The sequence below is a fragment of the Vanellus vanellus genome (assembly GCF_965231255.1).
Source record: "Vanellus vanellus genome assembly, chromosome: 6".
Lineage (NCBI taxonomy): Eukaryota > Metazoa > Chordata > Aves > Charadriiformes > Charadriidae > Vanellus > Vanellus vanellus.
Window position 1 is genome coordinate 16,468,073 of NC_138911.1, and position 27,880 is coordinate 16,495,952.

General features: G+C 47.9%; 1 protein-coding gene across 1 annotated transcript; it reads left to right on the top strand.

Moving 5' to 3' along the window:
• Nucleotides 1-1,385: 1,385 nt before the first annotated feature.
• On the top strand, nt 1,386-26,289 carry TMEM86A (transmembrane protein 86A). Its single transcript, XM_082485288.1, has 3 exons — nt 1,386-1,440; nt 20,606-20,870; nt 25,218-26,289. Exons 1-3 carry the CDS (start codon nt 1,420-1,422, stop codon nt 25,643-25,645), a joined length of 714 nt encoding a protein of 237 aa, XP_082341414.1. The 5' UTR covers nt 1,386-1,419; the 3' UTR covers nt 25,646-26,289.
• Nucleotides 26,290-27,880: the final 1,591 nt, after the last annotated feature.

Sequence of the window (27,880 nt, forward strand, 5' to 3'; positions counted from 1 at the left end):
TATTACATGTCAAGCAGCTTCCTGCATCCTTAAATATTAATCCTCAAGTAAAAACAGATTGAAGGTAGTCCCAGGGTCACTTTAATAAGCCTGAGCTGCTGCGTCCCACTCTCTAGTATCCCACATTACACGTTCCTCACCCTGTCTTTGTGCCAACACTAACATTTTTGCAGCCTCTGGATGACCTTGGCAGGAGGATGGGGATGGGGAGGTGAGCTGGGAAGGACTTGCTCCTGCGGGGGGGCACAGGGGTCATTACCAGCCGTTGGGAGCAGGAACCGGGCTGGAAAACATGGGCAGCCCTGCAGAGAGAGGATCTGCCAAGCAGGTCTTAAGATGGAGGCTATGAAAAACGTTAAGGGGGCAGCTGCGAAATAAGAGAAGCCCCTTGGAAAGGAAAAATGGGGAGTGGTGAGGAGTCAAGGTAGAGCAGAAAGGGTGGAAGACCACAAGGGCCTGTCTATGCAAGAAATAGGGATGTGAAAGGAAAGGGCAGGAGCTGGAGAGCGTGAGGCAGGAAGCCAGGGGAAGGCAAGGGAGGGGAAAGACTGGGGCTGGGGGGTGCGGGCACAGGCAGGCGACCAGGCGTGCCGGAGGGCGACGCCGAGACGGGAGCGACCTGAGACAGGGCAAGGGGTATGGGGCGTGCTGCCCCTCGCCCCGTGCCTGGTACCGCCGGCACCGTCAGCTCTGGGCGGTGCTGGGGCCAAGGCCGGGGGCCTGCCCCGCCCGGGGATGTCCTCGATCCTCCGAGGCGCTGCCGTTGCAGGGCGTTTACCGACGGGCGGGCGGCAGACCCGGCCTCGGCGGGCACCTCCCGTTTTGCCGAACGGGCCGACGCTTCTCCCCAGCCAAGAGCGATCGGCCGGAGAAGCGATCCCTCGCCAGTGCTGCAGGGAAGAAGGCAACGCGCCCTGCTACGGCATGGGGTACAGCGGAGCCCGGTTTCGGGAGGGAACCCCTGTGCCTCCCCCAGGGCCCGGCAACGGGCAGCAACCGGGCCTCACAAGGACCGGGCGCACCCCGCCGCCTCCCCCCCGGGACCCCGCCGCCCGCGTCCCCGCTGCGGCCGTCCCCGGGGAGGGGACGCAGCGCAGGACCCGGCCCCTGCCGGCTGCCTGGCCGGCGCCTCGCCGGGAGGGGGACGGCGCCACTGACGCCGCCGCCGAGGACCGAGCGAACCGCACACACTCCCGGCCGCGGGCCCGCGCTGCGCCTGCCCGCTCTGCCTGCCCTGCCCGCGCTGCCCGCCCCGGGGGCGGGGCCGGCACCGCCCCCCCCCCTCCCCGCAGCGCATTCGCCGCGGGGGCCCCCTCTCCCGTGACGTCACCGCTGTCTAAAAAAGCGCCCCGGCGGTCGGGCGGCCGGGCAGGCGACAGGGCGGGCAGCAGCCAGCGCAGAACGCGCCCCGCCGCCGACATGGTGTCCCCCGTCACCGTGGTGAGTGCGGGCCCCGCGCGGCGGGCGGGCTGGGGGGAGCGGAGCGGAACCGAACGGAACGGAACCGAACGGAACGGAACCGAATCCGCGCCCCCTCCCACAGCCGCCCTCCCCAGGCGGTACCTCCCCTTCTCCCCCCAACCCCATCGCCGGTGCTCCCTACCCGGTCCCCGAGGCGGTGGGTGCTCCGATCCCGCCGCCGCCGCTCCCCGCGCGCGCCCGACCGTTGGCGGAGACACCCCCTCTCCCTCCCCCCGCGTGCCTGGTGCTCACCCCGGCCCTGGGCGTGCGCCGGTGCCGCCCCCGGCAGCTGTTGCTCCAGCGGTGCGGGTCCCTGGGTGGGTCTGCATCTCTTCCTCCTCTTGTCATTTAGATTTGTAAGAGAGTCTGTGATACGTCCGCTTTAGGTAGAAGGCACCTGCTCGGAGCCTCTCTGCTCCAGCTGCCCTGGGCTTGTGCTGTGGCAGCGCCCGGGAGCATCCTCCTGCTCCCGCGGCCTCCCTGCCCTCGCAGGCACCTCCGCCTGATCATCCGGAGGTGGCTTTGCTGTCCAGGTGACAGCTTGGGCCGGCCACCATGCCGGATAGACGTTGCTGTAGGTTGGGTGACCTCCTGCCGAGGACCTCATCTCCCCTGAGAAGCCAGTCTGGCATTTCCAGCATCTAACGACATAAGATGGGGATGGTGTCACCTGCCTGTCTCATGGGGGAGTCATGATGCTTAATTAACATACCCAGCAATAAGGTAGCGACTTGCCACTGTCCTGTCAATAGGCGACGTGTGTAGCAGCACAGCTGGATTGATGGGGCAAGGCTGGTAACTCAAGTATCTGTGGCTCACGGCAGGCAGGACCAGCAATACCACGTCCTGGCCCTGTAGCTGAAAGGTGTTTCAATGCTGGAAGAAGACAAAATGCTTTCAGCCAGATCAGCAGAGAAGCTGCGCTTTTAGATACGCTGCTTTGCATGTTCCTCTTTCTAGAAAGCAAGGGATTTGTCTGAACACACTGGCAGACTAATGCGTGCCGTAAGAATAGGTAACTGTTGGTGGGGAAGTTGTCTGGTGCTTTGTGGCGGCACTGAACACCTATTGCTGGTATCCCAGTTCCTTGCAGATCCATTGTCATCCTGTTTTGAAATATTGTGGTTAATGGCCGGTCCATTGCGTTCTCTCTTGCAGGTAGAAATCCCATCCCTTTCCCATTCTTAACTCACAAAGACAGGCTTCAAAACTTTTAAATTGCTTTGCCAGTACTGTCTCTACATCAGCTTGTATTGTCTGATAAATCAGATGAATTTTCCCCCATTTATTAACTTGTACCTGGTAAGTTCATCAGCAGCCTGGGGGTGACGTTTATCTTGAGAGACAGAGGGAAGTAGCTTGTAAATTATACCATTGTAGTGCCAAAGTTTTTTTTTTTTTTTTTTTTACTTTTTTTAAATGCTTTTTAAAAATAACTAAAAAGGTTTGCTATCTTTGTGATTCTGTGCCATAAGCTAAATTCATCCTTAAGTAGTGCTTTTGGTTACAGTCAATTATGTATGTGTACCTCAGAAGTAAAATCTTATGCTGGGACAATGCTGGAACGGCTCAAAACCTGGCAGAATTTGTTTCATAATCCACAGGAGGCAGTACTTGGCTAGTGAATCAGGGTCGTCTTGCAGAGTATATTTCAACCGAGCTTTGCGCGGAGGCAAATGACTAAAGCATGAGTATGTGTTGGGAAGGGTGTACGTAGTTCAGACCAGAAGGCTTCACCTACACCAGAAAGTACGCTTTAGGAAGGTAACTTGAGAGGAAAAATGGAAAAAATACCCAAACAACTGCTTTCTTCACTTGCCCTTTTGGCATGTAACAAAACATGGTTTTGCTCTGGCTTCATCCATGACATACCGACTCTTTACTTCACCAAAGGCAACTAATGCAGGTGTGAAGCTGCGGAGAGCTGGAGGGACGATGAGACCAGGAGCTGTGACCAGAGCTGCAGCTGTTTACCGTGGCTGTACAGGTGGGAGGGCACCTCATTCTCCAAAAAGCTCATAAAAAACGAGATGCAAGCCTTCAGTCTGTTAAGGAGCAGTTCTTTGCACATCACCTTCAGTGGGTTTTCACATTGCTGTTCCTCTGAAGGAGTGCATTAGCTGTGCTGTGGTCTGCGAAGGGCGGGCTGAAATGGTGATGTGCCTGGGAGCATAGTGTAGGGGGTGAGAAGCAGGGTGGCTACACAGCTGTTGGGCTCCCACCGGGAAGTTGCTTGCTGAAGGGAACAGCAGTGGGCAATTGGTCTGGCCGCAGCTAGGTGCTACTCTTTGGTCCCAGGCCTTATGTCTGTACTGCACTGCCTTTTTGCTACATAGATAGACCGGGCGTTTGGAGCCAGCACGGCTGTCATTGCTATGACACATGATGGAGATGCTCTCTTGGGGGGTAGGACCTGAGACAGAATCAAGTTAGCCAGAGGAATTGATTTGTCTACAGTGTATGTCCTCTCCCAGGACACTGCAGCACCAGCCTCAATGGGGAGGACACTAGAAGAGCACAGCCGAGTGCATCTCCCCCTCTTTCCTTCTTTAGGACAGTCTTGTAACAAGAGTCAGAAACCCCGAGCTCCAGGTCTGCTGTACAACTGATAGCTGGGAGAGACCACGCAAGGAGGCACAGACCATGGAGAGGGAGCTAGGGAGGGATGGCGACTAGGACTGCTTGTTTGCGCTGGCTGCCAGGTGTGCATCATGGCCCTGGGGGGGTTGGCATGTCCGCCCCACGCGCCCGGAGAGACCGCGGCATTGTGCAGAGGTAGCCAAGCTGTTGTCTCTGGTGCTGCAGAATTCAGATGTGCTGAGGGGGGAGCATGCCCACAAATAAACACGTCTGGGGCCAAAATACCGTTTAATGTATTGTGCCAGGTCCTCAGCTGGGATAAAGCTCTGGGGTCATGCCGGTGCCAGAGTCTAGACTTGCATGGTGCTGGGTTGTGGCAGGGAAGATGCATTTGTCTGCCGGTCCTGCTCCAGCTGGTGAGCAGTGCTCACTCTGGTTGGAAGTCACCTTGGAGGGAAGCTTTCACTGCTTACTCTGCTAGGCAAGCAGGAGCATCCTGCTTAAAAAGTATTATTCTTGATACCTCTCTGATTAAGAGCTGCTTTTTCTGCATAAAGCTGTGTGGGCTCAGAGCCTGTGGTTGGAAAGCAGTGTTAATTAATGGTGCGTTTACTTCATGCATATGTGAGGTTTAATTCCCTTCTTGTTCAGTCATCACTGGTCCCATCTTAACTTTCTGAGACAGTCTCGTTAGTGATTTTTGTCCTGTGTTTTTTTTTTTTTTCTTTTTCCACTGTTGGTTAAGCAGTTTGTAGCGTGAGCCTGTGGGAGATAGCCCTTGCCCTAAGGACCTCTCTGCCCAGCAGGCACCATGATTGCAGGGGATGCAAGTGTCCGGGAGATGAGCCTGGAGACACGCAGTCATTCTGGCATTTACATAATGCTCCTTGCTCAAAGGAACCTTATTTTTGCCCTAAAGTTAGGGCTAAACTTAGTATAGGGCTTCACACCACCTTAAGGAAAACAGAGCATGGGAAATATAAAGACATTAATTGGCTGAGAATAGGTCTCTTTTGGGGGTCAGTTATAGATGATACTGGCGTGTATTTTTGAGCAAGATGAACTCTGGGCTCTCATCCCTACAACATTCCCTCCATACCTGACTTTTACTTGGCCTAGCACAGTCCTATGTGTGGGAGGGAGGTGAAACTCCCTGTTTGGGACAGATTTTTGCCCAGAAGCCATATATTAACAATCTCCATCCCTTCCCTTTTGTCCTCTGATCTATTTGCATCTTTAAATTGAGGTAGGTGAGTTGGGGAAGAATATGTTGTTTTGGCTGCATCAAGCAAGTCGAGCCCTTGGCCCTTTCGCCCCTAGGTGGGAAGCAGCCAGCAACCCTCCTGGGAACAGCCTCTGTCGACCCTCTGGATAGATGCAGGATGTTGCTGTGGGGGACTATGGAGTTCACTTACAAAAACTGGGCAAAAAACCTGAAATGTATGATCTGGAAGTGTAACAATGAGCAACAAATATTGAATAAGGCTGGCGAATTGGGTGGGTATCATTTGAGTTTCTGAGGAGGGTCCAAACCACACTAATCCAGATGAATATAGAAACCTGATGTAAATCACGTTGCTTAGAGACTCTGCGCTATGGGCAATTGTAGCAGTAGTAGGTCTAAGCATAGTTTTAAAGGTTTATTATTAGAAAGTGTGCTCCATAATCCTCAAACTGCTGTTGAAAACAAGAATGCCAGATCACACTTTGAACTGTTTCAGACTTTGCTTCTTAAATAGAGGATGTATTATTTCTGCATTAATGAATAAAGTGTTAGCAACCGTCTAAGTCAGAGGTAACTCTTACGGTAGAGAGGTTAATTTTACTTGTTCTCTTTGTTTATACCCAACATTGTTGCTTTCATTGTAATTTTCCCTATTACTTAAATACATCATAAATTGGGATTTTATTATCCAGGAGGCTTGTAAACATGCACATTTATATACCACATAGACAATTATGGAAATAAAGCATTTGTATAAAAACCAAACCAATTAAAATGAATTGTAGAAAAGATTTCTAAACATCTGAACTCAATGAAGTAAGGGAGGGAATCATCACCTTAGGTAAGCTTAGCAGGATCTTAGTAACATTGATGTCAGTTACATCTTTTGGGAAAGCCTAAAAGCTTGGGTTCTCCTGAGCAAAAAGCTGTGCTGATTTATGCCAGCTAGAGCCCAGGCATAGTGTTACATACTATGATTTATTTTTTCAGACTGAACTTGCGCATTCTTCCTATGACATTGACATTCTTTGCTGTAGCTGTTGCTATGATAGGGTGGGCTTAGATATGGGTAACTGAAGTTGGAGGCTACAAAGTGCGGGCTTCTCTCACACTCTTCCCAGTCCCAGTGTGGCTGCATTAAGCAGTTAGTGCCAATCACTGCTGCAGGCAGTGCTGTAGATTAAAGGCTTCATTAACTCAAGTATATCGCTCAAGTCACAAGTGCCTGTTGTTCAAAGTGTGCTTTGTGCATTAAGATTATGGGTCCAGTTCAGAAGCCTATGCTTACACATAATTCCTCTGAATGGACAGAGGTTCATTTCTTCCGTTCTCTATATCCAAAATACACTAAGTGCGATAGAAGAGCCAAAGTTATCTTTCTCTGTGGGTAACTGCATAATACTAAGGAAATAATAATGCCAGTGAAATTAGACTCCTAGAAAAAGATGGCATCTGGAGCCTGTCTTCTGCTAGCATGTGGAAACTCTTGAATCGCGAAAAGATTATTAGTTATATAACTCCCTTCCCTCCCGGAGGCCCAAGTGGCTATTATATTAGCACATCATTTTCCTGCTGCCCTTCATGTCACACAATGCCCAATAGATTTGTCATTACAATAGAGATGTAGGTTTTTCTTACTGCAGCATGCCCAAAATGAAGGTGACGGTTATTGCTTCTTCTATCCTGCTTGTGCCCTTCCTATAGCCATTTCTTATACTGCCATAATCTAAATAGTGTTTAAGCTAATGGCAGGTTTCTGTATGACAAGTGTGTCATTCTGGAGCATCCCTCCATGTAAAGCTCAATGTAAACAAGTATCTGGGTGCCATGGAGCAGAAAACTCTGTCTACGAGATGATTACACACCACTGCAAGGTGGTAGGTGGGCTGGGCGAGAGCTTTCCTGGAAGATTTCAAGTGTGCTGGGGTGGGAAGGATTTCAGAGACCTGCAGAGGGCCTGGGGGCTCACACCACAGACTTTGACCCAGAATCGCACAGGGCGCAGTTCCTCTCTGGGTAAATGCAATTTATGTCTTCTCTTATGTTAATTTAACATTGCAGGTTGACTTCTCTTGCAAATCTGACTGTTAACAAGGACAGTGGTTGTTTTGATTCACCTTGCTGTGATCTTATGGAAAAGCCTACGCTTTCTCCCAAAAACTAATTTGTATAGATTATTCTAACATGTATACTTTCCAAGACCAAGGGAAGGTGAGGCAAGCCATGTTACTGAATTGGCCTTGGGACTTTTGTCAAGTTTGGATGGTGAGGTTCCATTTTTTGCCCCTCACCAGACACCAGCTTTGGAGACAGATATGGTGCCAGTTGGCATCAGGCATTAGATTTCCAATAACGTATCTGAATGAGTGCGTTTCTGCTAGTGGCAAGTAGCCTGTGATTGAATTGTTGCTTGAGATTGAGGGTAAGTTTGAAGTTAAGCAAGCCGCACCTTTTTCAGCACATACTAGACACGCAGGGCAGATCCTTAGCCTTACATGAGTCATTTTGTCTCCCATGGCTTCAGCAGAACCGGGCTTGTGCCAGCTGAGAGCCTGTGACCATAGCTTGGCTGCTGTATCCCTATATGCTTGTGTCTTTTTGTTTTGTTATGGCATAAATCAGAGCCAGCTAGGGTGCTTGGATAGCAATGCTGACTTGTGCTCCATTGCAAGAGAAACTAAGCAAGTTGCATGGCTTTTCCCTGCAGCCCTGATATAAAACAATCATGATGACAAGTTTATCACTTAATTGATGTTTGTGAAGTTTCCACTTGGCTAATGTCCCATGCATCTGTGGACTTGCACCCTCAATGCAAAGGGCATAACCCTATTAACCAGCTGCATGCTCATTTGTGATCCTGGTCCGCATTTGTATATGCAGCCTGATTACAGCAGGGATTTTGCAAGTGAAACCCTTGATATATTAGTGTAAATCCTGGGAGTGCATGGGTTAGTGTTTACACAGGTTAATGTTTGCACCTGCCCACCCTACATCTGTTGAGATTAGCTGGTAAAGTCTTATTTGTCTTCATGTGATTTGTGTCTGATGCTGATTTGCCCAGGTCACAACATCTTGGCACAAGAATAGATACTGGAAATAAAATTTGTGGCTCCACTGTCATATTTTGACCTTACCTCCTCCTGTCTCTTAAAGCATATTGGTCCCATCATAACATGAGGAGGGCTGCTGCTTTTTTATAAGGTACCAGAGTGGCACCTCTCTCAATACACATATTTATTGGGGGTACATTGCTATTTTCCCTTCTAATTGTCTTTAACATCAGTGTTCCACAAGCTTTTGGCCTGCAGGACATGATACGCAGGCAGAGGATTTAATTCAGCTTTCCATTAGGCACAAGACAAGCTGAACTGTTCTTTCTGGGTTTCCCAGCACCACCTTGCTTGCTTGTGCCAGATTTTGGTGATCTTATTGCAGCACCTTGAGGGGATTTGTACAGTGAGAGTCTCTTGTGTAGAGCTGCCAGCTTTCCCAGCCACTGGAAGCTGCCTTCCCCTTCTCTCTCTGTTCTCCCTTCCTGTTGCTTTTGCAAAAACCTGACCTGCCAGGTGTATACGAATCTGGTGTGCGGCCAGAAAGGTGAGCCGCAAAAGTGCCTTTTGGGTGCTGGAGGCGGTTTCACCCTTGGCACATCTTTGGGAATGGCTGGTAGGGCTAGTATAGCCTGGCATGTGCCACCTGCCTTCTCTGCTCTTTAGCTGTTATCTTAAGGGGCTGTGACAGCACCAATCCCTTCAACACGCTTCATTTAGATCTGCATAGGTCCATAGATTGTAGGTAACATGAGGTCTTGTCTGCTGAAGAAATTGCTTTTGGATGGAAGGCCTCTGTTCCCTTCCAAATACCAATCCCTACTGGCAAAGCAGCATGTGGCAGGGTAGAGCTTTGCCAAGTGCCCATTTTCCCTGAGCGCCCAATCTTCCATGCATCCCCTCTGCTGTGGTTGAGCGATGGGGTGGCTGGGGCCCTCCAACAATTACATAAATGTTGTAGTGGGCTGTTGGGTGCAAATAAGGCTGGAAATGGGAGATTGAAGGAAAAAGGTGGATTTCAGCTCTGGGGACAAATTACTCTCTGTGCAAATCCCTCACTGCATTGGGGCTTAACCTGCCCTTGGTGCTTACAAGGAAAGAACTGACAGTTCTCCCTGGGAGATTTTATTTTGAGTCTGCACCCACTTCAGAGAGACTGGAGAGGGGCCCCTGTCTTGCCACACAGCTTGTGGGGCAGATATCAGTGTGTGGCATTCGTCTGCAGCAACGGACCTTGCAAGGGGGTGCTGCTTTCTGCTGTGGCCCCATGCCCCACAGCCAGCACACTGGGCTTACCCAGCCCCTCCAAGGTAATGCTCAGAGCAACATAAAACCTAACATTGCTTTTTCCTAGGTAAGAGAAATCTGCATTCTCTTTCACAGAAGAGTGTGATATAAATAATGACAAGTCTCCTGAGAATGTGTGCTTGTAGCCTGGAAACGATCTCCAGGATGGGTTGCGGAGACTTTTCCATAAGCAGTAGAAATTTTTTATCTGGATTTTAATGTGACAAGCCAAATAACTGCCCCTTCCCATGCTGAGAGGAATTGCCTGGGACAGCTACGGACTGTGCATCCCAGGGTGCTGGTTGGCTCCTTAAGCTCCCTGTGGCTTCACAGCATCCCCCTGAGCTGATGGGCAGCATTAGGGGACGAAGCCCCACCTGACCTTGCTCACTGAGGAAGAGTGCATGCCCTTGCAGTGGCAGCACTGCAGCTCTGATAAGCAAAGTGAAAAGACAGATCCATTTTGGTACAGATCTTTAAACATCTGCAAGGGGTTCTTTTGTGAGTGTTACAGCAAAGGAAATGTTGAGAGGTTTGCTTTCTGGTATACAAAAAAGAAGATCTGGAATCCCAGGAGGGAAAAGCAATCTTTGCTCTGAGATAAGATGCTGGCAGGCAAATGCTGTTTTTTTTCTTTAATTTTTGACAGCCAGTGGACTACCCTGAAAGCTCCTTCGGCCCTGCAGAGACATTTGAATTCTTGACTGGTTTAACATTGTTGGTCATTGGCAATGGTACATTGCCGACTGCGCTCAGAAGGCAATCTCCAAAACTGCTGACAGCTATAGGATTGCTACATAAGTAGAGTCAATTATTACCACTGCAGGGTAAAAAATGTTTTTTAAAATAGCCCTGCTTGTGGTCCTGTACTAGTCCAGTAGACAGGACAGATGGTGCTTGGTAATGGCAAAATGCAAACCCAACCCAACCCAAACAGGCCCTAGCAAAACAACATACATCCAAGCAGAGTCTTCAGTTCTGGGTGAAAAGTGTTCATAATTTGATTTTTATGAGTTAACATCTGCTAAAGAAAGGCTTTGCCATCTTGAACGCTTCTCTGAGGTCCAAGGAAGCCAAGGGCAGATACCTGACTGACTTTCTAAAGTACTGGCGGCTGCAGCAGTATCCCACTTTGCCTGGTATCAGGGTTCCCTGCTGGTAACAATAGGTCCTGCATAGTGGAGGCAGGTCCTGGACACACTGTTGCACAGTTTGTTGACCACAGTTAGCCAAGCTAACCTGATTTCTTCTATTCAGCCCAGGAGATACCTTTATGGATGCTATAACTTCCTTAATTGCTGGAAGGAGCACCGTGGTCCAGTGTCTCAAGATAGCTTTGGGCAATATTGTGGTTAAAAAGGCAAGGAGCAGGAGTGGGCTTCTGATGCAATGTGTGGCACGAGCAGTGCCCTGATGCGGCGGGGATTATTTCCTTGGCTCCAGAACTACCCACCTCTACTTTTTAATTTCTTCATTAAACAACAAGACAAGACGGGACTGCTGTTGTATTTGTATTGTAGCTTTGCTTGTGAGTGGCAGTTTGGGTCCTCCTGCCTTAACTTGGGAAGGGGCAGAAGTGAAGACTGCCTGCCACCTTTGTCTTTTATTGCTCGTTTCCCTCCCTGACCACTGCACAAGAATTAGTGGTTGCAGCTATTTTGCTGTCCTCTGAAGAAGGCCACAAAGCTTGTCTAATGCCTATCACTTTTACCTTCTCAGGTCATTTATTTCAATGTCCTTCATACATTGTGTGTTCAGTGCAATTTTCTCCTAAAACCTATCCTAGAAAGTTCCCTCCAGAAACTTACTCCCGTACAACAGATGGTAGGGGGTTTTGGTGATAGATCACAGCATGGCTAACATAAAGCACTGGGTAGCACTGACTTCTCTTGAGCAGTGGCTACAGCTCAGGACAGACAGCTATCATCTGTGGTTGAGAAATCGCACTCAGAGAGCAAACATCAGGAAAGAGACCTTTGCAACAGCCGCGTCTGCAATCTCGTATTGCTGGCACTCCCACGACACGATGAGCCTTGCTCACGTGCTCCCCAGCTGGCTCCGTACAAAATGTCCCGTTCTCGACGCTTGCCTGCTGCCGCTCAGCTGGGTGGCCGTGCCGTGCCCCCCTGTGCCCAGTCGTGCTGCCGCGCTGCAGCGACTTGAGCTGTGGTTTTCCCTGAGAGAGGCTGGTGCAGACAAACCTTGCCCTGCTGCCAGGCGGCACGTGCCCTGCTGCCAGGTGGCTGCGGGGAAACTGCTGCTCCAAATTTCCTCCCTTCTTTCTGCTTCTGGGGGGAAGACTCTCATCTGGAAGATTTTAACCTCGGTGCTGATAGGTTTTCATCCCCCCCATGGTTAATCCAGAGATTAGGTTGAATGTGACTGCAAGTCGGTCAGAATTTTGGCTTGGAAATTGAACTTTTTGTTGCGGTTCTTGTTTCTGTGTGCTGCTGTGTGTGAAGCAGCCCAGCCCTGCACAGCGGTCCTTGTCAGATGCCAGTTTGATTAATCCTCACCCACTGCCTGCTCCCCCTTGCCTCCACCAAAGGGTGATTTTTCTGATGCCAAGAACTTGTGCAGCAATATATCTGAGTTCACCACCGAAGGACTGTGAGGGCCCATGCCAAATTTTTAATTGTATTTTTCTGGCAAAGACCCACAGCTTGGTCTTAAGAAAAAGAAGTCAAGTATTTCTAGCTCTCAACTCTGTGTCAGTCATTGTGGAGCAAAGCTGTGAAGTGTGGATGGAGCTTACTTTGCTTAATTGGAGAGAGGAAGAGAGTACCCAGGCTGCTGGGGAAGAGGGAGGGATGAGAGACACGAACAAACCAGCCCTATTTTACGTGGTCCCTTTGCAGGTGGGAAGCGTTCAGGCCGAGCCCTGTTACTTCTGGCTTGCACTGAATGATGGAGGCTCTCCTGTCAGACAAACCCATGATTTTTTGACCACTTGCAAACAGGTCTGGCTGAACAGCCAAGCATGAGCTGAGTTTCGCTGCATTACCCTCACTGGAGAAATGGAGGCCCTGAGTTGTGCTGGGGAGTGCCAGTAGCTGCAATAAAGCACCACAAGGCCTGGTGGAACTCACTACATGGCATAAGCATGATGGAGACAGAGGATTATGAGCACACACATTCTCCCAAAGGCAAATCACGTACCATCTTCCAGGTGATTTATTAGCTATTATATAAGCCCATTTTAGATGGAGTCTCTACAGTCTTGTCTACACTTGAGCGTTTATCTATCACCCTGAATTTCCTGCAGCACGTGGAGCCTGTTCAGGAGCCATCTGCCTTGGATGCCTGGCCCGTGGCACCTCTAACACAAACATAAGCCCTCTTATTAATTGCACAAATATGTTGCACCAACACAGTATTTCAGGCAGGTTGATTGGCTGGTTCAGTAACTCTTCACCACCCTCCATAAACAAGCACTTTTTCTCAGAATTTTATTGAGGAACAACTTGGGGCATGTATGAGCCAGTGCCTTACTTGACAGAAGGCAATCGGTTCTCCCCCAGGAGCATGTTTGTTCCTGCAGGAGAGCAGAGTTGGAGGTGAAGCGCTTTGCACTCACCTACACTTGTCAGGGTGTACCAGTTAGGGCTGTCCCAGCCAGCCCTAATATTTCAGCAACCCTGTGGAGGGAGAAGTGTCAACTGGCTGGCCCCATTATGTCTCATCTGTCTCGTCCTCTCTCACCTTTGCAAGCCGCCCAGGAGGGATGCAGAGCTGAGTGGAGAAAGTGGCCGCTGGGGCCTCTGCTCTGTGCCCAGGCTGGTTGTTGTGATGGCACCTGTGCCCACTGAGGATAGGGAAGATGTAAGTGGTGAGTTTGGATACCAAACAGCTGAATCCTCCCTATTATGCACACATCTGCCCCCCCGCCTAAAAAAAACCTCTTTTATATCAATTTCAGTTTGTACACATTCAGAAGGCTTGATGTTGCACCATCTGAGCAAAGGTGGGAATGAGCAAGCAAGTCCAGGAGGATGGCAGCTTTGCAGCGAGCTCACACGGGTTCGTGGCCAGGAATTTCCCACCACTGCTGCATTCCTTCTTGGTTCAGCAAAAGCTGATGGGTCGTTGTATTCAGCAGAAAATCAGCTACCTCTGGCTAGGATCTGTGCACACATGGGCTTCTCCTTATGGTCCACTGATTTTGGTTAAGCACAAAGAAGGGTCTTCTGTAGGCTCAGCCTGATGGGTAATTGTATTGGTTCCCCATTGCTCTGTAGATGAGAGCCTGTTGCAGACACATATACTTTGTCCTAACTGTGGTCCATCCCCAGGCTGAAGCAGCTCTCCCTCTGTGACTCGGACTGCACAAAGGTTTGTCGGTGCCTTGCAAAGAGCCACATGTTCTGGGAAATGAGAAACACGAGCCATGGGCTTGCATGGCAGGATAATACATGGAAACAAAGCCACATAAATATTTATCGGCGCACAACTGGGGCAAAGAGCTGTTGTCACAGTAGGGCAGAACCAAGGTGGGATCCACGATGCAGGATGCCAAAAGCCAGGAGAAACAGCTCAGCCGTGGATACGCAAAATGGTACTCTGCCAGCTAAGGCTGCCGGGAGGAATGGGTGGAGGACAACAACCCAGCTTTTTTTTTGGCCAGTGTGCACAGGCATGCTGAATTGTTGCTCAATGGAATAGCTAGGGTATTATTTTTAAAACACTTTTCCTGGAAAGCAGCATTTTACAGCCCAATGGGTGTGCGCCGTATCCTCACAGCAGGTTGGCACACAGCTGGTGGCTGGAGAGGCTGTATATTAATTTTCTTTGCAGGCTGATTTAGGGGTCTTGCAGAGAGAAGAGCATTATTTGATGCTCCACGTTGTTTCTGGGACCAGTGCAAGGCTTAGGAACAGTGAACTTTGTCCAACATTAGCATTTCAAAGCAACAAGCTTCTGACATTTTTCAGTACCTCAGGAGCAATATGTCTCCCTTCCTGTGGCAGCTGGATTTTCTTCATCCCACTCATGATGTAGATACAGACAACTGACTCCAAAATGTTAAAAAAAAAATGAGGACACTGTCTTACAAATGTAGCCATTTTTCTGTGGATGCAGCTTATTCTGGGGTAGAGGAGCTAGCTGTAAATTTTTTGGCTCAGTTATGTGCCTGCAGCAGTCAGAACAGGCCGTCTGTGCTGCTGAGGAGCAGCAGAGATGTTCCCTAGGTCATGCACCATAGTGAATATTGATTTATACAGACATGAATCATGAGCATTCCCTAGTGCTGCATAGCAGGGAGGTGCAAGAAGAGAGCATCCAGCAGGGACCTCTGCACTCTTGAGGGAGTAACCGATAACTTGCAGATATAGCTTAAGAACTGTTGTATGAAGATTTTGGTCATCTTTGTGTGCTACAACTTGTATTTTGCACATTGGGAACTTTTTGTCAGTCCTTATTACCCACAGTTACTTCTTCAGGTCTGCCACTTCTGTAACTGTGTTTCTTCATCGGCTGGCCTAACCTCTCAAGATGTCTTACACCAATACCAAATCACAGCGTGGCTGGAATACTTGTGTGATAGTGTCATCTGTTCACTGTTGAACAACAGCAACAAGGAAACAAGCAACATTTCAAACTGGAGCAGAATGAGAACAGACAAAACAAGAAGGGATCATAGAATGGTTTAGGTTGGAAAGGACCTTGAAGATCATCGAGTTCCAACCCCCCTGCCATAGGCAGGGACACCTCCCACTAGACCAGGTTGCCCAAGGCCATGTCCAGCCTGGCCTTGAACACCTCCAGGGATGGGGCCTCAACAACCTCTCTGGGCAACCTGTTCCAGTGCCTTATCACCCTCAAAGTGAAAAACTTCTTCCTAATGTTTAATCTAAACCCGCCCTCTTCCAGTTTAAACCATTCCCCCTCATCCTATCACTACATGCCCTAGTAAAAAGTCCTTCCCCAGCTCTCCTGTAGGCCCCCTTTAGGTACTGGAAGGCCGCAATAAAATCTCCTCAGAGCCTTCTCTTCTCCAGACTGAACAGCCCCAACTCTTTCAGCCTCTCCTCATAGGGGAGATGCTCCAGCCCTCGGATCTTCCTCGTGGCTCCCCTCTGGACACGCTCCAGCAGGTCCATGTCCTTCTTATGCTGGGGACTCCAGAGCTGGATGCAGCACTCCAGGTGGGGTCTCATGAGAGTGGAGTAGAAGGGCAGAATCACCTCCTTTGACCTGCTGGCTACACTTGATGCAGCCCAGGATACGGTTGGCCTTCTGGGCTGTGATCGCACATTGCTGGTTCATGTTGAGCTTCTCGTCAATCAGCACCCCCAGGTTCTTCTCCTCTGGGCTGCTCTCCAGCCATTCCCCGCCCAGCCTGTATTTGTGCCTGGGATTGCCCCGACCCAGATGTAGGACCTTGCACCTGGCCATGTTGAACTGCATGAGGTTGGCTTGGGCCCACATCTACAGCCTGTCCAGGTCCCTCTGGAAGGTATCCATCCCCTCCTGCGTGTCTACCTCGCCAAACAGCTTGGTGTCATCGGCAAACTTGCTGAGGGTGCACTTGACCCCACTGTCCATGTCGCCGACAAAGATGTTGAGCAGTACCAGTCCCAGTACCAACCCCTGAGGAATGCCACACGTCACTGGTCTCCCCTTGGACATCAAGCCATTGACTGTAACTCTTTGAGTGCGACTGTCCAGCCAGTTCTTTATCCACTGAGTGGTCCATTTGTCGAATCCATGTCTCTTCAATTTAGAGACCAAGATATCGTGTGGGACAGTGTCAAACGCTTTGCACAAGTCCAGGTAGATGACATCAGTTGATCTTCCCTTAGCCACTGCCGCTGTAACCATATGCTGTATACTGGATACTGTAAACCTATGAATCCCTAGCAGGGAAGTGGATATCCAAGCCCTGAGCCTCCAGAGCGCTGCATGTGCTAATACCATGTTCTGTTTGAAGATCACAGAATGGTTGAGGTTGGAAGGACCTCTGGAGATCATTTGGTCCAAAATGTCTTGGTGAGAGCCAGGCCACAATTTCCTCCTAGTCTGCCTAAGTCTTGGAGGGTTTATTGGATTTTGTTGGATATAGATAATTCAACAAATGATACTTTCACTGTAATTCCACAAATATGGAGATAGTGGCTTTACAGCAATTTAAACTAATTTGTAAAGACTCTAAGTAACTTAGTAGCCATAGCAGTTGAGAAAATGCCCTAAATTATGCTTAGTTTAGAAACTCAAGACTTGGAAATACTGCCTTGTCTTGTATTCAAGATGTTTTCTGTACTGCATTTCAGCACAGAGTAAAATAGCAGTGGAAGAAGAAAAAAAGTAGGAAGAGATATGCAATAGAATTTGTAACAAAATAGCAAAACCCAGCTTAAAGCCATGACAATCACATACATTAGCAAAAAAGATCGTCACCTGCATCAAGTGCTTCCTTTTCCAACACCATGGCACAGCCCCATCTCACATTCCATCTCTGAGACACAGGTGCAAAGGAGATGGGTGGTTTGATGAAATTTATCCACGCAGCCAAGAAATAATGTTCCCTTCCCTGAGGTACAGGCAAGTCCAGTCATGGATTATATGCTTGGCTTTCCTTGAGCCACAGCCTCCACTTGTGTTGGTACATGGTTTCCCAATACCAGCCTTGACTTGTCCTCCAGGTGGCAAGTTGCCCCATCACCTCTTCCCAAGACTCAGCCACATGTCCAAACAGAGGGCAATCCCCCAGCCTCACCCTCTGGTTGCCTCAGTTTTTCTTGGGAGACTTGTCCCAAGTATTTTCAGTGCCACACCATCCCAGCAGGATGTGCTGCCCAGCCCTCAGCTGCGCAGGTACCTCTGTCTTAGCAAGTGGTGTCCCTAATGGGGCACTCATTTTGGTCAGAGCCATAACAGGGGCTCCACTGAGCTGCAGCATTCAGTAATGATCAAGGGCATGTTTGGAAATAACTCATTTGAAGTATACTTGTAGAAAAAGTGTAAAGGAATAAAGCATTAATGATGAGAAGCCTATAGCCCTTCTAGATATACAAGGTTATTCTTATATGAGGGCTCCATAACACTGTAAATTCCAGGATTACGGGTGAGTACCTGAGACTGGAATCTGACCCCTTATGCCTGAAAAATTCCTTAATTATTATTAGGATGGAAATAATAAAAACCATAATTTTAAAATAATGATGGCTGGTATTGGAAAATTCACATTGAAATAGTAAGAAATGGTAATTTTTAGTTTACCAAGCAAATGTAATCTTTCTGCAAAAGTGCCTATCTTATATTCCGTAAGGCAAGGTTCCTGGGGAGAATGACAAGTGTAATTAAAACCTGTCTCATCATGCATGCACACAGGGGAGGGCAAGCTGTGACTGTAATGGTAACTGCTCCTAGCAGGTGTTTTTCTTTGTGGTATTAAATAAAACTTCCTGTGTTTATTAACCCTGATACTCTTCTGTATGCTTCTAACAGTGCCTCGGTGTTGCAAACAAGGCTGAACTTGAACTGTATCTTTCAGCACAAGCTTTTGTCTTCAGAGGTACAAAACTACCTACCTTAGCTGAGACTGTTACAGGGAACTGGAGCACTGTTGATGCTGCAAATTCTTTTGCACTTTGTAGCTCTGGAGGTTGTTAGTTCTCCATGCTGAAGATCTTGGGCTCATTATGGTGTGGTGGGGATCCTCCACAACTGGTGGGAAAGAGGAGAAAACCCTTCCAGAAGCACGGTCATCTGTTGCCTGCAACTGTGAGAGGATGAATATGATCAACTACGTTTTTAATAAAAAAAAGAGTCAGAAAGGCAGGAGGCAGAGCTGGAGCCAGGCAGTGGCTTTGGATAGTCTGAGGCTGATGTGTCACTTCAGAAGGGCAAGGTGCTGGGTCAGAAGGAGGGGGAAGCTTGGCTTCACTCTTCCCCCTATGATACTTGATAGTTTCCAGGCACCCCCTGTGCTGTGAGACTACGTGGGCTTTTATGACTTTTATTTCAAGTTCATTTTTTATTTGCTGACAAAATTCTCCCAAGGAATATAAACAAGAAGTCGTAAATGGTGATTAATTTAGACAACCTAACTAGAGGACTTGCGACGGGCTCCCCATGTAATACAAGAAAGTTAACGGCTTGCTGATGTCCTTTTGTGAGTGAATTGTGTAGCCTGGTTGTTTAATGAAGTGTTTAAAAAATTGTGTTGGCAATAGCCTATGAATAATGTATACAGGAATAATGAAATACCTTACTAGTAAGAAACTGCTGATATGCTGGGGAAATTTCCATCAGATGTGAGAACAAATTTGAAAGCACTGTCTTCTTGGAATGCCCTTTATTTATGGTCTTGCTGCTTCAGAGATTGCATTCTCTTTTTAGGTACTGCATGTGAAGATGCCCTCCATTGCCTCTGGCTCTGTCTTCCAGCTTCACCTGACTCCCTTTGCTTGTGTCTGTAAGAGCTCCTGAATTTTGATGAGTTTAGGCTTTATTAATTGAGAACCATAAGCACGGAGACATTTGCTGTGCAGTCTTCAGCTGGTCTAGGTATCTCCACCAAGGCACATTGGATCAAAGGAAGACAGACACTGGTTTTGTGTCATGGCAATGTCCCATGATCCAGAAAGCAGAAATAGGGCCAGTGATTTGGAAAAAAAGACCAATGTTTCTTTTGCAGGTTTTTGGAGCATGGACTCCTTGTGCGAGATAAGCAATCCCAGAGTGTCGTACATGGATGTTCACATTTTGATGGACTTTGCAGTGTGAACTCCAGCTCTGATGCCTCCAAGTTTTCCCCTGTATCCTCCTCTGCATAAGGCCTCTGTGTGCTTTCACCATGAGTAGTGGGAAGTCGTGTTATCAAGCAACTACATCTTGCTTGACCAAAGAAATAAGATTGGGAGTGAATCATTGCTTGCAGGGGAGCTCTGGAAGTTGCACTGCCTTAGCTGCAGGAGGAAACAGGCCTCCTAAAAGACCCCAGGACATAGCTCAGGCAGGCACGTGAGGCAGTCACAATCTCTCTCTTTGTTGCTTGTTTTGACCTTCAGCTGTACTCCAGGAGAAAATAAAATCATAGCTTTGTTTCTCATGTGGGGTTTTTGCCACCTGCACAGAAATGCATAAGTATCACAGGAGGGCAGGTGGACACAATATGTATCTTATCACTGTCCAGAGTGGTCTCAGCTAAGTGTGTATTAAGAGCAGACCCAGCTTGTGGAGTCTGTAGTTCCGTGCCCTGCCTCTGTTGTGGCTTTGTTATGAGTAGCTTAGTGCTCATGCTGCATTTTTGTGTCTGGATTTACACAGAAGGGCCCTGAGTCAAAACATTTGCTGCAATATGGGCAGTATATTATTAGTGTAATGGTAGAACAAAGCAACATGTGATTGATGTTGATATTAGTCAGCTGAGGAAGTGACATCCTCACCTGGGAGGTTGATGTGATGGGTTTTGAAGTCATGTAGTGATGCCAACAGCAAGCTGCAAGCATGAGACTACCGGGCAGGAGAGAGAACGGGTTAGAAGAGAGGTTGTATCCTCAGGGTGATCAGCAACTGGCTAAGCAAGAGGATTCACCAAAATAGGAGGGAAGATTTGCACTTTTATTGGCTTGTTTGCTGCTGGGATATTCCTGGGGAGTGCAGTATTTACACAGCTACAGGAAAGGAGGTGTATAAAAGGGGTTAGTCTAAACACAAGATAGGTAGCAAGGACCACCAGAGGAGTTTGACTAATGGCCTAAATATTTTCAGTAGAACAAATAAAGAGAAAAGGTATCTAAAACTTCCTTGATCTCCACCACCCAAACTCCCTCTTACCAGCCAAGAAGTGTTTTCAACAAGAGGGTCACAAAGGTCTAGGCTAAGGATCACGGTCAAGTTCAACCAGCCTTTCTCAGGGTAGAAACACTTCTAGCTGACAGTATTGATGAAAGAGCAGCTTTCAAAAGGAAGGAGACAGTGCTGTTATGCAGTTTATTCCACTGAAGCTTATGATGATCCTATTAATTCCTCTTTTTTTAATGTTTGTTTCTTTTAGGTGAAGAGTGAAGGCCCCAAACTGGTGCCCTTCTTTAAAGCCACTTGTGTCTATTTTGTCCTCTGGCTGCCAACTTCCAGCCCCTCCTGGTTCAGTGCCCTCATCAAATGTCTGCCCATCTTCTGCCTGTGGGTTTTCCTTCTGGCTCATGGAATTAACTTCTTAGTGTCCCACCGAAGCGCCAGCCGCATCCTAGCGGGTCTCATATTCTCGGCAGTGGGAGATGCCTTTCTCATCTGGCAGGAGCAGGGATACTTCATTCACGGTGAGTGCAGTATCAGTCCTAAAGGGGTGCCACAATGTCCAGCTGTTACCATCTTTTTGTAGTAATGAGTTGCTAGGCCACATGTTTTGTTTATTCATGTACAGCTTAAGCCCCCAGGCAGTGGGAAGCACTCATCCCTTGACTAAAATCCATCACGGTTCGAGGAGTCACATCATGGATGAGTCTTTCTCTTGAGCTTCTCTTGAGGTTAGAGAGGTTGGGGCAGGTTTGGCTTCCTGGCACATGGTCACAGCATCACAGCTGGTTGGAGCTGGGGAGGTGGCATGGGCAGAATCCCTGGGGAAGAGAAGGAAATGCTTATGGCATTCAGCAGCTCCCATGAAGCTACAGGAAGTATCTTCCTCCTGTCTCTCTGCAGGGAGATCTGTCAGCCCTTTGCTACAAGGATCAGAAATAGGACACATGGTGCAAAGGTCCTCAGTGGAGAACAGGTGGAGAGGACCCTTATGTTTTGATAGACAAGCCCGTAGCCTGGGGGAGGTGTTTAAGTGGATGCTAGAAACCAAAGCATAAGAAATCTTGTCCTAATTGCAGGTTCATCAGTATGAATCATGCAACCTGTTGTACAAGACATGTCTGTTTTGCTAGACGTGTGAATTACGGGCAATCAAGGACAAACCTTACCACAATGGCCTGTCTTCTCTACAGGCAGATCCCCATCTCTCAGAGCAAAACAAGCTTGTTTTATTTTGTGAGTTTGCAGACTAGAACATAATGATTTAGATTAATCATTTAAAGCCACATTGAACCTGCCTGCAGCAACACTCTCCCTGGCCTTGGACTGTCCCAAGAAATCAGCAGCAGTCGAGTCCTTCACTAAACTGTCTGGTGGGGTTTCTGAAGTTAATTTAACCAGCAGAGGGGTCTCACTTAACACCCACCATTAACTGGCTGCTGAGACTGTCCCACTGGAAAATGTGATGAGACGAGGGAACTTTTCTGATTTGTGCTGTTGTCAGCTCTGAAAGTCAAAGGCTTATTTTTCCCCCCTCTCATGAGGTCAGTATTTAGTTTTATTCTGGGATTCCCACAAGCACTTTCTTTCTGAGGGAAGTGTGTGCAATGCCAGATATGAAAGGCCAAATGCTCTGAATCTGGCTTTAATCCTGCTTCCCAAGGGCTTATCCCAATCTCATTAAAAGTTCATGTAGAAATTTTTACTGATTTTGGTGGGGTTAGATTAGGCCCTGAGGATTGGACCTATCTGGCTGAACCTTGGACATGTTGCTGAGGAGCTCTGGCCTTCTCCTGGGGTGCCGTCCCCTCTGTGCTGAGTGTTGGCATTCCCACCGATGGACCTCCTCCTAACAGGGGTACCCAGCTCAGCGGCAGGTCCCCTCAGCCCTACTGCTTGTACTTCTGTTTTGCCTCCTGGAGCTGCTTCTTGAGCTGTGGCTTGGAAAACATTCAAGGCCTGATTCTCACCATGACTGTTCTTGTACATGAACTGTTTTGAGCTTCTCCATTCCCATGTAGCTGGGATACCTCGGAGTTCCTTCTCCAATTTAGTGCTAGAGGAAGGTCAACCAGTCACAGCAACTCTGTATCTGGTTAATGTGTTTTAATCTGCAAATAAGTTGGATTTTTGACCCTAGTTTCACAACTGAGAAGTGTTGCTTTGTGGGTTTAGACACATTTTTCTTCTTAAGGAGAAGAAAAATGTGTCTAAACCTAGAGTACATTTCTGTTAATGTGCTCTAGGCAATCCTGCTTTAGCAGGAGAGTTGGACTAGATGATCTCTAGAGGTCCCTTCCAACTCTGATAATTCTGTGATTCTGTGATTCTGTTAAAAGCTTTCTTGGAGCACTGAAAATCTCAGCCTTCATCCTGGCTGTCTCCTGCCTGCCTCAGTCCATGCTGATCCGAGCTACCACCTTCCATAGTGAAGTGTTAATATTTGTTTCAGCTGTTAGCAAATAAAGCACACCACCCCACTTCATCCTTCACCTCTCTTGCAAAACGTATTTTCTCCTATTTAAAATTCAGCAGGCTGCTGTTGTTGACAACTGACAATATTCAACTTTTTGACATCATAATTTGTGAGAATTGGAAATCTCAGGAGAATAAGAGGAAATAATAGATAAAAATGTACTTTCTGTTCAATTTCTACGGCTTTCAGGCTGAAAAAAAAAGGGTTGGGAACTGAGCTGATGTGAATAGCTTTTGAGACAATGAGTTTATAACAGGGCATTTGTTCATTACTTTATAGGGAAGTGAGAGCCTGGGAACCTGCTGCTGGAACACTATTTTTTTTGCTTTTGCTGTTTCAGTCCACTAATAACACGCTATTTTCTGACTAGTGTCTTACTGCATGTAGAAGATACTTTAGAGCGTGAACATCCACCTCCTTTGATAACAGGCACTTAGAAACAATTAATGCATTTGGTGAAGAAGACAGGGACTAACAAAAAAGACTTATTGCCAGCCTAAGGGGAAACTCCGGGGCCAGGGAGGGGGAAGGAAGTGGACAGAGAAGAGAAGGGCTGATCTGCCTGATGTGGTTGGGAGGGCCGAGCCAAAGGCTGAGAAATACAAGAGAAATGCACCCCCCTTCCTGTGCAGCCATCACAGGTTTCCCCAGTCCGTGGCTTGATGTGTGGGCATTGAATAAGCAAACCTGGGAGCTGACTGTCTTGTTTGTGACCAGCTTCACCATGTGTCACAAAACTCCTCCTGCCTTTCTGGAATTCTGCTTGGCTGCCACATCCTGTCCTCCTCTCATCCTCCTCCTCATTTCCAGCTACCTGCATGAAGGACAACACTCTCTGTATAATGCCATTGAAGGAAAAATCACTCCTCACTACTAGCGCAAAGTAACCTTCTTCTCCTTACCGCCCCCAGGGCTCTAACCTTTCATGCACTATAACACTATGAACAGCTCTTATTCTAAATCCCTCCTCAGTTTCCTCAGTGCTGTGCCCATGATGTCTAATAGCTCTGTGAAACATCAGCTTCTCATTGCCTTTCTTTGCATGTCTCTTTCTTCCCCTTCACACTGTCCATTTTCTCCAGCCTCACCTTGCAGACCAGATCCCCACTAGCCCCCTCCTTCCTGCGGGTTCCTCTCTCATCCCACCATGGCTGAGCTTTCAGTGGATGTCTGATCTGGTCATCCTCAAAGGCAGGGAGACACTTCCCTTTCCTTGAGCTACCTCAACATAAGAGTATTAGGATGAAGACATATCTGCCAGCAGCAGGTTTTAGTGACTGCCCTTTACACCACAGCATCATGCTTTAAATGTAAACAAGTGTCCTGCTGGAGGACTCAGCTTCCCGGATTCTTTTCTTCATTTCATGCTTTAGAGCTGCATGAAAAGTTCCAGCTCCTCTAATAACCCTGCCAGGATAAAGTGGGACAGCCTGCAGCTGCACCATGTGCGGATCTGGGAACCAGAGGACCTGGACTCAGTTTTGGGGCCAATTATCTACAATTGGCACAACAACTAGTATTCAGCAGCTGTACCAACGCATTGTGACATTTTTTGTCTAATGGATTAGTGGCAAGTGAATAACATATGGGCAGTACCTTCCAACACCCACATCTGGCATTTCTCAGGGGTGTTGCACTTCAAAGGGAAGCTGGCATTTTATTTTCACTGATTGATTCCAGCTAAGGTTCATCTGAATCTTGCAAATAGCCATAAAATCGTTGGCAGATCACATTGGTGCAGCCCCTGAAATATGCTAGCTGCTTCTTTCCAGCTTAGGTTTCTCCTAGCTATGGGCAGAGGATGGAGTAGAAGCCAGATTTAGTCCCTGAGTGCCTTTGGGTTCCTGGCTAAATACAGTCAGGCTTTGTGTCTGGGTTTGGAGGGATCAGTATCTTTTTTCGCATTTTGTTCCTACACTGCTCTCATTCCAGCCTTCCTGTTCCACACGTGATCTATGAGCAAAACACTTTGGATAGTTAGAGGGGATGATCTTAGGTCTGCCTTGCCCCCACCCTTCCATCCAAAACAAGTGAGGAGGAACCACCTGAAAAACAAGCTTTGTTCCTTCTGCAGCAGCTTAGTTCACCTGGCCTCAGCAAAAAGGCTTGCATCACAACAGAGTTGTACTTGGCTGCAGTTGTAGATGTGCTGGGGCTTTTTCTTAGGGCAGGAGCTTGGTGCTAAAGCTGATCTCCTATGCACAGATTTTTATATTAAAATGGTCCCAAGTGATCAGTATGGTTCCCACTGAAAAGTCTTAAGGGTTGTAAGGACATCTAAGCCTGTGCTTGTTGCGGTATATTTAAAACCCAATATAGCCACATGTTTTCTCCTGCTACCAACTGCCAGTCACTGATAAAAGGTCACACTTACTATGTCAATGCCTCTTTCCAGGTCTGCTGATGTTCGCCATCACACACATCCTGTACTCTTCAGCTTTCGGCATGAAGCCTTTGGACCTCAAAGCTGGCTTGTTGATGGGCCTTGTTTCCAGTTCCTGTTATGCCTTCCTGTACTCCTACCTCTCAGGCCCATTCACCTACCTGGTAGCTGTCTACATCGCCTTGATTGGCTTCATGGGCTGGCGTGCGGTCGCCGGTGTGCAGCTGTGCAACGACCTCTGGACATGGACCAAGCTCTCGGCCTGCATCGGCGCGATGCTGTTCATGGTGTCGGATCTGACCATTGCACTTAACAAGTTCTGCTTTCCTGTGCCGTACTCGCGCTTCATCATCATGGCTACTTACTATGCAGCCCAAATGCTTATTGCACTGTCAGCTGTAGAGAGCAGAGATGAAGAGGACTTCAGAAAGAGGAGCTAGGTGGAGTGCCAATAGTCTGTGAACAATGTGGGTTATATCTCAGGTGCTGTAGCTGCATTCACCCCTGAGAGAGATCTCCATTTCTCTAGGCATATTGGTGATGTTGATTTTGCTTCTTTGAAGCATTACCTTTGGGGCTTTTTTTTCAATGGCTTTCTCTGAATACAGCTTACTTCAGTGTGGAGTCCACATCAGAAAGCTTAGACTGTCCCTGCAGTAGCTACTCATTCAACTTTTCCTCCTTGGAAGTGCTGTACTACTGCATTTTACTTGTTAGTATTGAAACTGATGCTGAATGTCTGGGAAGAGGAGGGCTGATGGAAAGGCAGTTTGGCCATGCACTGTGCTAGAAGAATTGCTTTCAATAGTAGGCAGACAAGCACAGATCTCTGCTAAAGTAATCGGTAAAAATGAATTTAACCAATGTTTGTCTCTTTTTGTGCATTATAAACTCAGTATGCAAACTGGAGCTATTGCCTCTGCTGAAAGGAAGCCTGGAGGTAAAGTAAAAACAGCAAATCCAGATGAGGGCTGAACTTTGGAGTCAGTGACAGCATGTGAGGCAGCCCCCAGCAGAACCAGAATGAAAGCAAAACACCAAGCAGAGAGCACAGAGCAAGAGGTGCACTGACATGCAGTGCTGTGTGCTTTGATCGTGGCTGATCACTGCTCCAGGGCAGGTGTGTAGGTGCCTCTCAGCATTGCCATGTGGCAGAACTAGGAGTTTGGTGGGATTTCAGGGACATCTAGGTAGCCAGGCCAGTGCATTCTACCCCACCATGTGTGTGCAGTTACACGGTGTCTGCAGTCACCAGTGACAGCTGAGATGTAATGGGCGCGTGAGGAACTTTGATTTTTACAGCAGGACTTTGAGCATGTGTCTTACTAATGTATGTCCTAATTGTCCTTAGTACAGTGGACAGGAATCTAACTTTTATGCCTTTCTTCCTCAGTATCCTAACAAATAATATTCCATATACTCATTAAGCATTACGGTACTGCTGCTTGCAGTAGCTCTCGAATCTTCGTGTGAGCATTTCCTGTGGTCAAGGCCCTGATTTTGGATGTAGATTGTTGTTGTGTTTTGCCAGCTTTGGTGGTAAACGATCAGCTTTTCACCACTTGTTTTTGGAAAGCCCCTTTTCAGCAGAACTTCCTGAAAAGCACCGTCCTGTGTGTTTGAAGTGCCTGCTGCTTCCTTCTTGAACTCACGTGGATGCAGCAAGAATGTGAAAGCCATCAGGGCTGGGAAAGCCTGTTTAATTCTGATCCAAATTCTTTGGTTGGTTTGTCTGCCAATCTGCTGAAGCAAGATGACTTCTGACTTCAGACTCTCTTAAAAAGATATAGGAAGAGGTTGCCCTGATTTTTATCCAAGTTCATTTGTGATCATACGTATATTTTTTCCTCTAGATATTTAGGGTATCTAACAGCAAGCTCTATTTCTGTTTGAAACTATCTGTCTTGAATGTGCTTCTTCCTTCTGTCCATCCTAGGGCCACTCCCATGGGCTGAGATGCTCCCCCAATGGCTTAAGACAGGAGCACACTCAGGTGTGCAAAGGAAGCTTGCTGAGGATTTCTGCACCTCTTCAAACCTGCAGCTGAACAGGGACAACCAAAACGGACTGCATGACTTAAATCCATGCGTGCCCCAACAGCCCCTTGCAGGTGCTCACATGGGCAGAGTGCCCATGTAGGGGCAGCCCTCCAGACAGGCCTTGTGGGCTGAAAATCACCACGGTCTCCGTACCTAGCATGTCCAGACCATTCCAGGCGAAAGCCTGGCACTGAGTCCCTGGCACAGTCAGCAGAGAAGGAATTCCTCTTTGTGAGGAGTGCGGCAGGGTCAGGGGGCAGCTGAGGCAACCCTACCAACTTTTCCCTTGGTGTTGAGAGGTACTAAGTAGGTCTCCTGCTCCTCCCCAGCCTTGTGTGATGGGATGGAGTGTGCAATAGGCATTGTCTCCTCATGACAAAGTGATGCAGCCAATAGTATGAAAATCTAGGTTAACCATCCTGACCCCATGGAGTCATCTGCTGCTTTTCAGACAGAGATCAGAAAGGTCAGCTGCATTATTGAGAGGGAAAGTATTGTAAATAGCACAGCCCCATGTAATCTCTTCCCTTTAATGCTGTTGTGTAATATTGTCAGCATTCATTCACTGGCACACTGGAGCCTGTCTGGAGTAAACTGCTAAGGGAATTTAGAGCCATAAAACATCTTCATTCATCA

Excerpts from the sequence above, each read along its gene's own strand:
- TMEM86A (XM_082485288.1), top strand. The coding sequence starts at position 1,420 with ATGGTGTCCCCCGTCACCGTG. Across the intron at positions 1,441-20,605 it reads TGGTGTCCCCCGTCACCGTG|GTGAAGAGTGAAGGCCCCAA; the intron begins GTGAGTGCGGGC and ends TGTTTCTTTTAG. Across the intron at positions 20,871-25,217 it reads GCAGGGATACTTCATTCACG|GTCTGCTGATGTTCGCCATC; the intron begins GTGAGTGCAGTA and ends GCCTCTTTCCAG.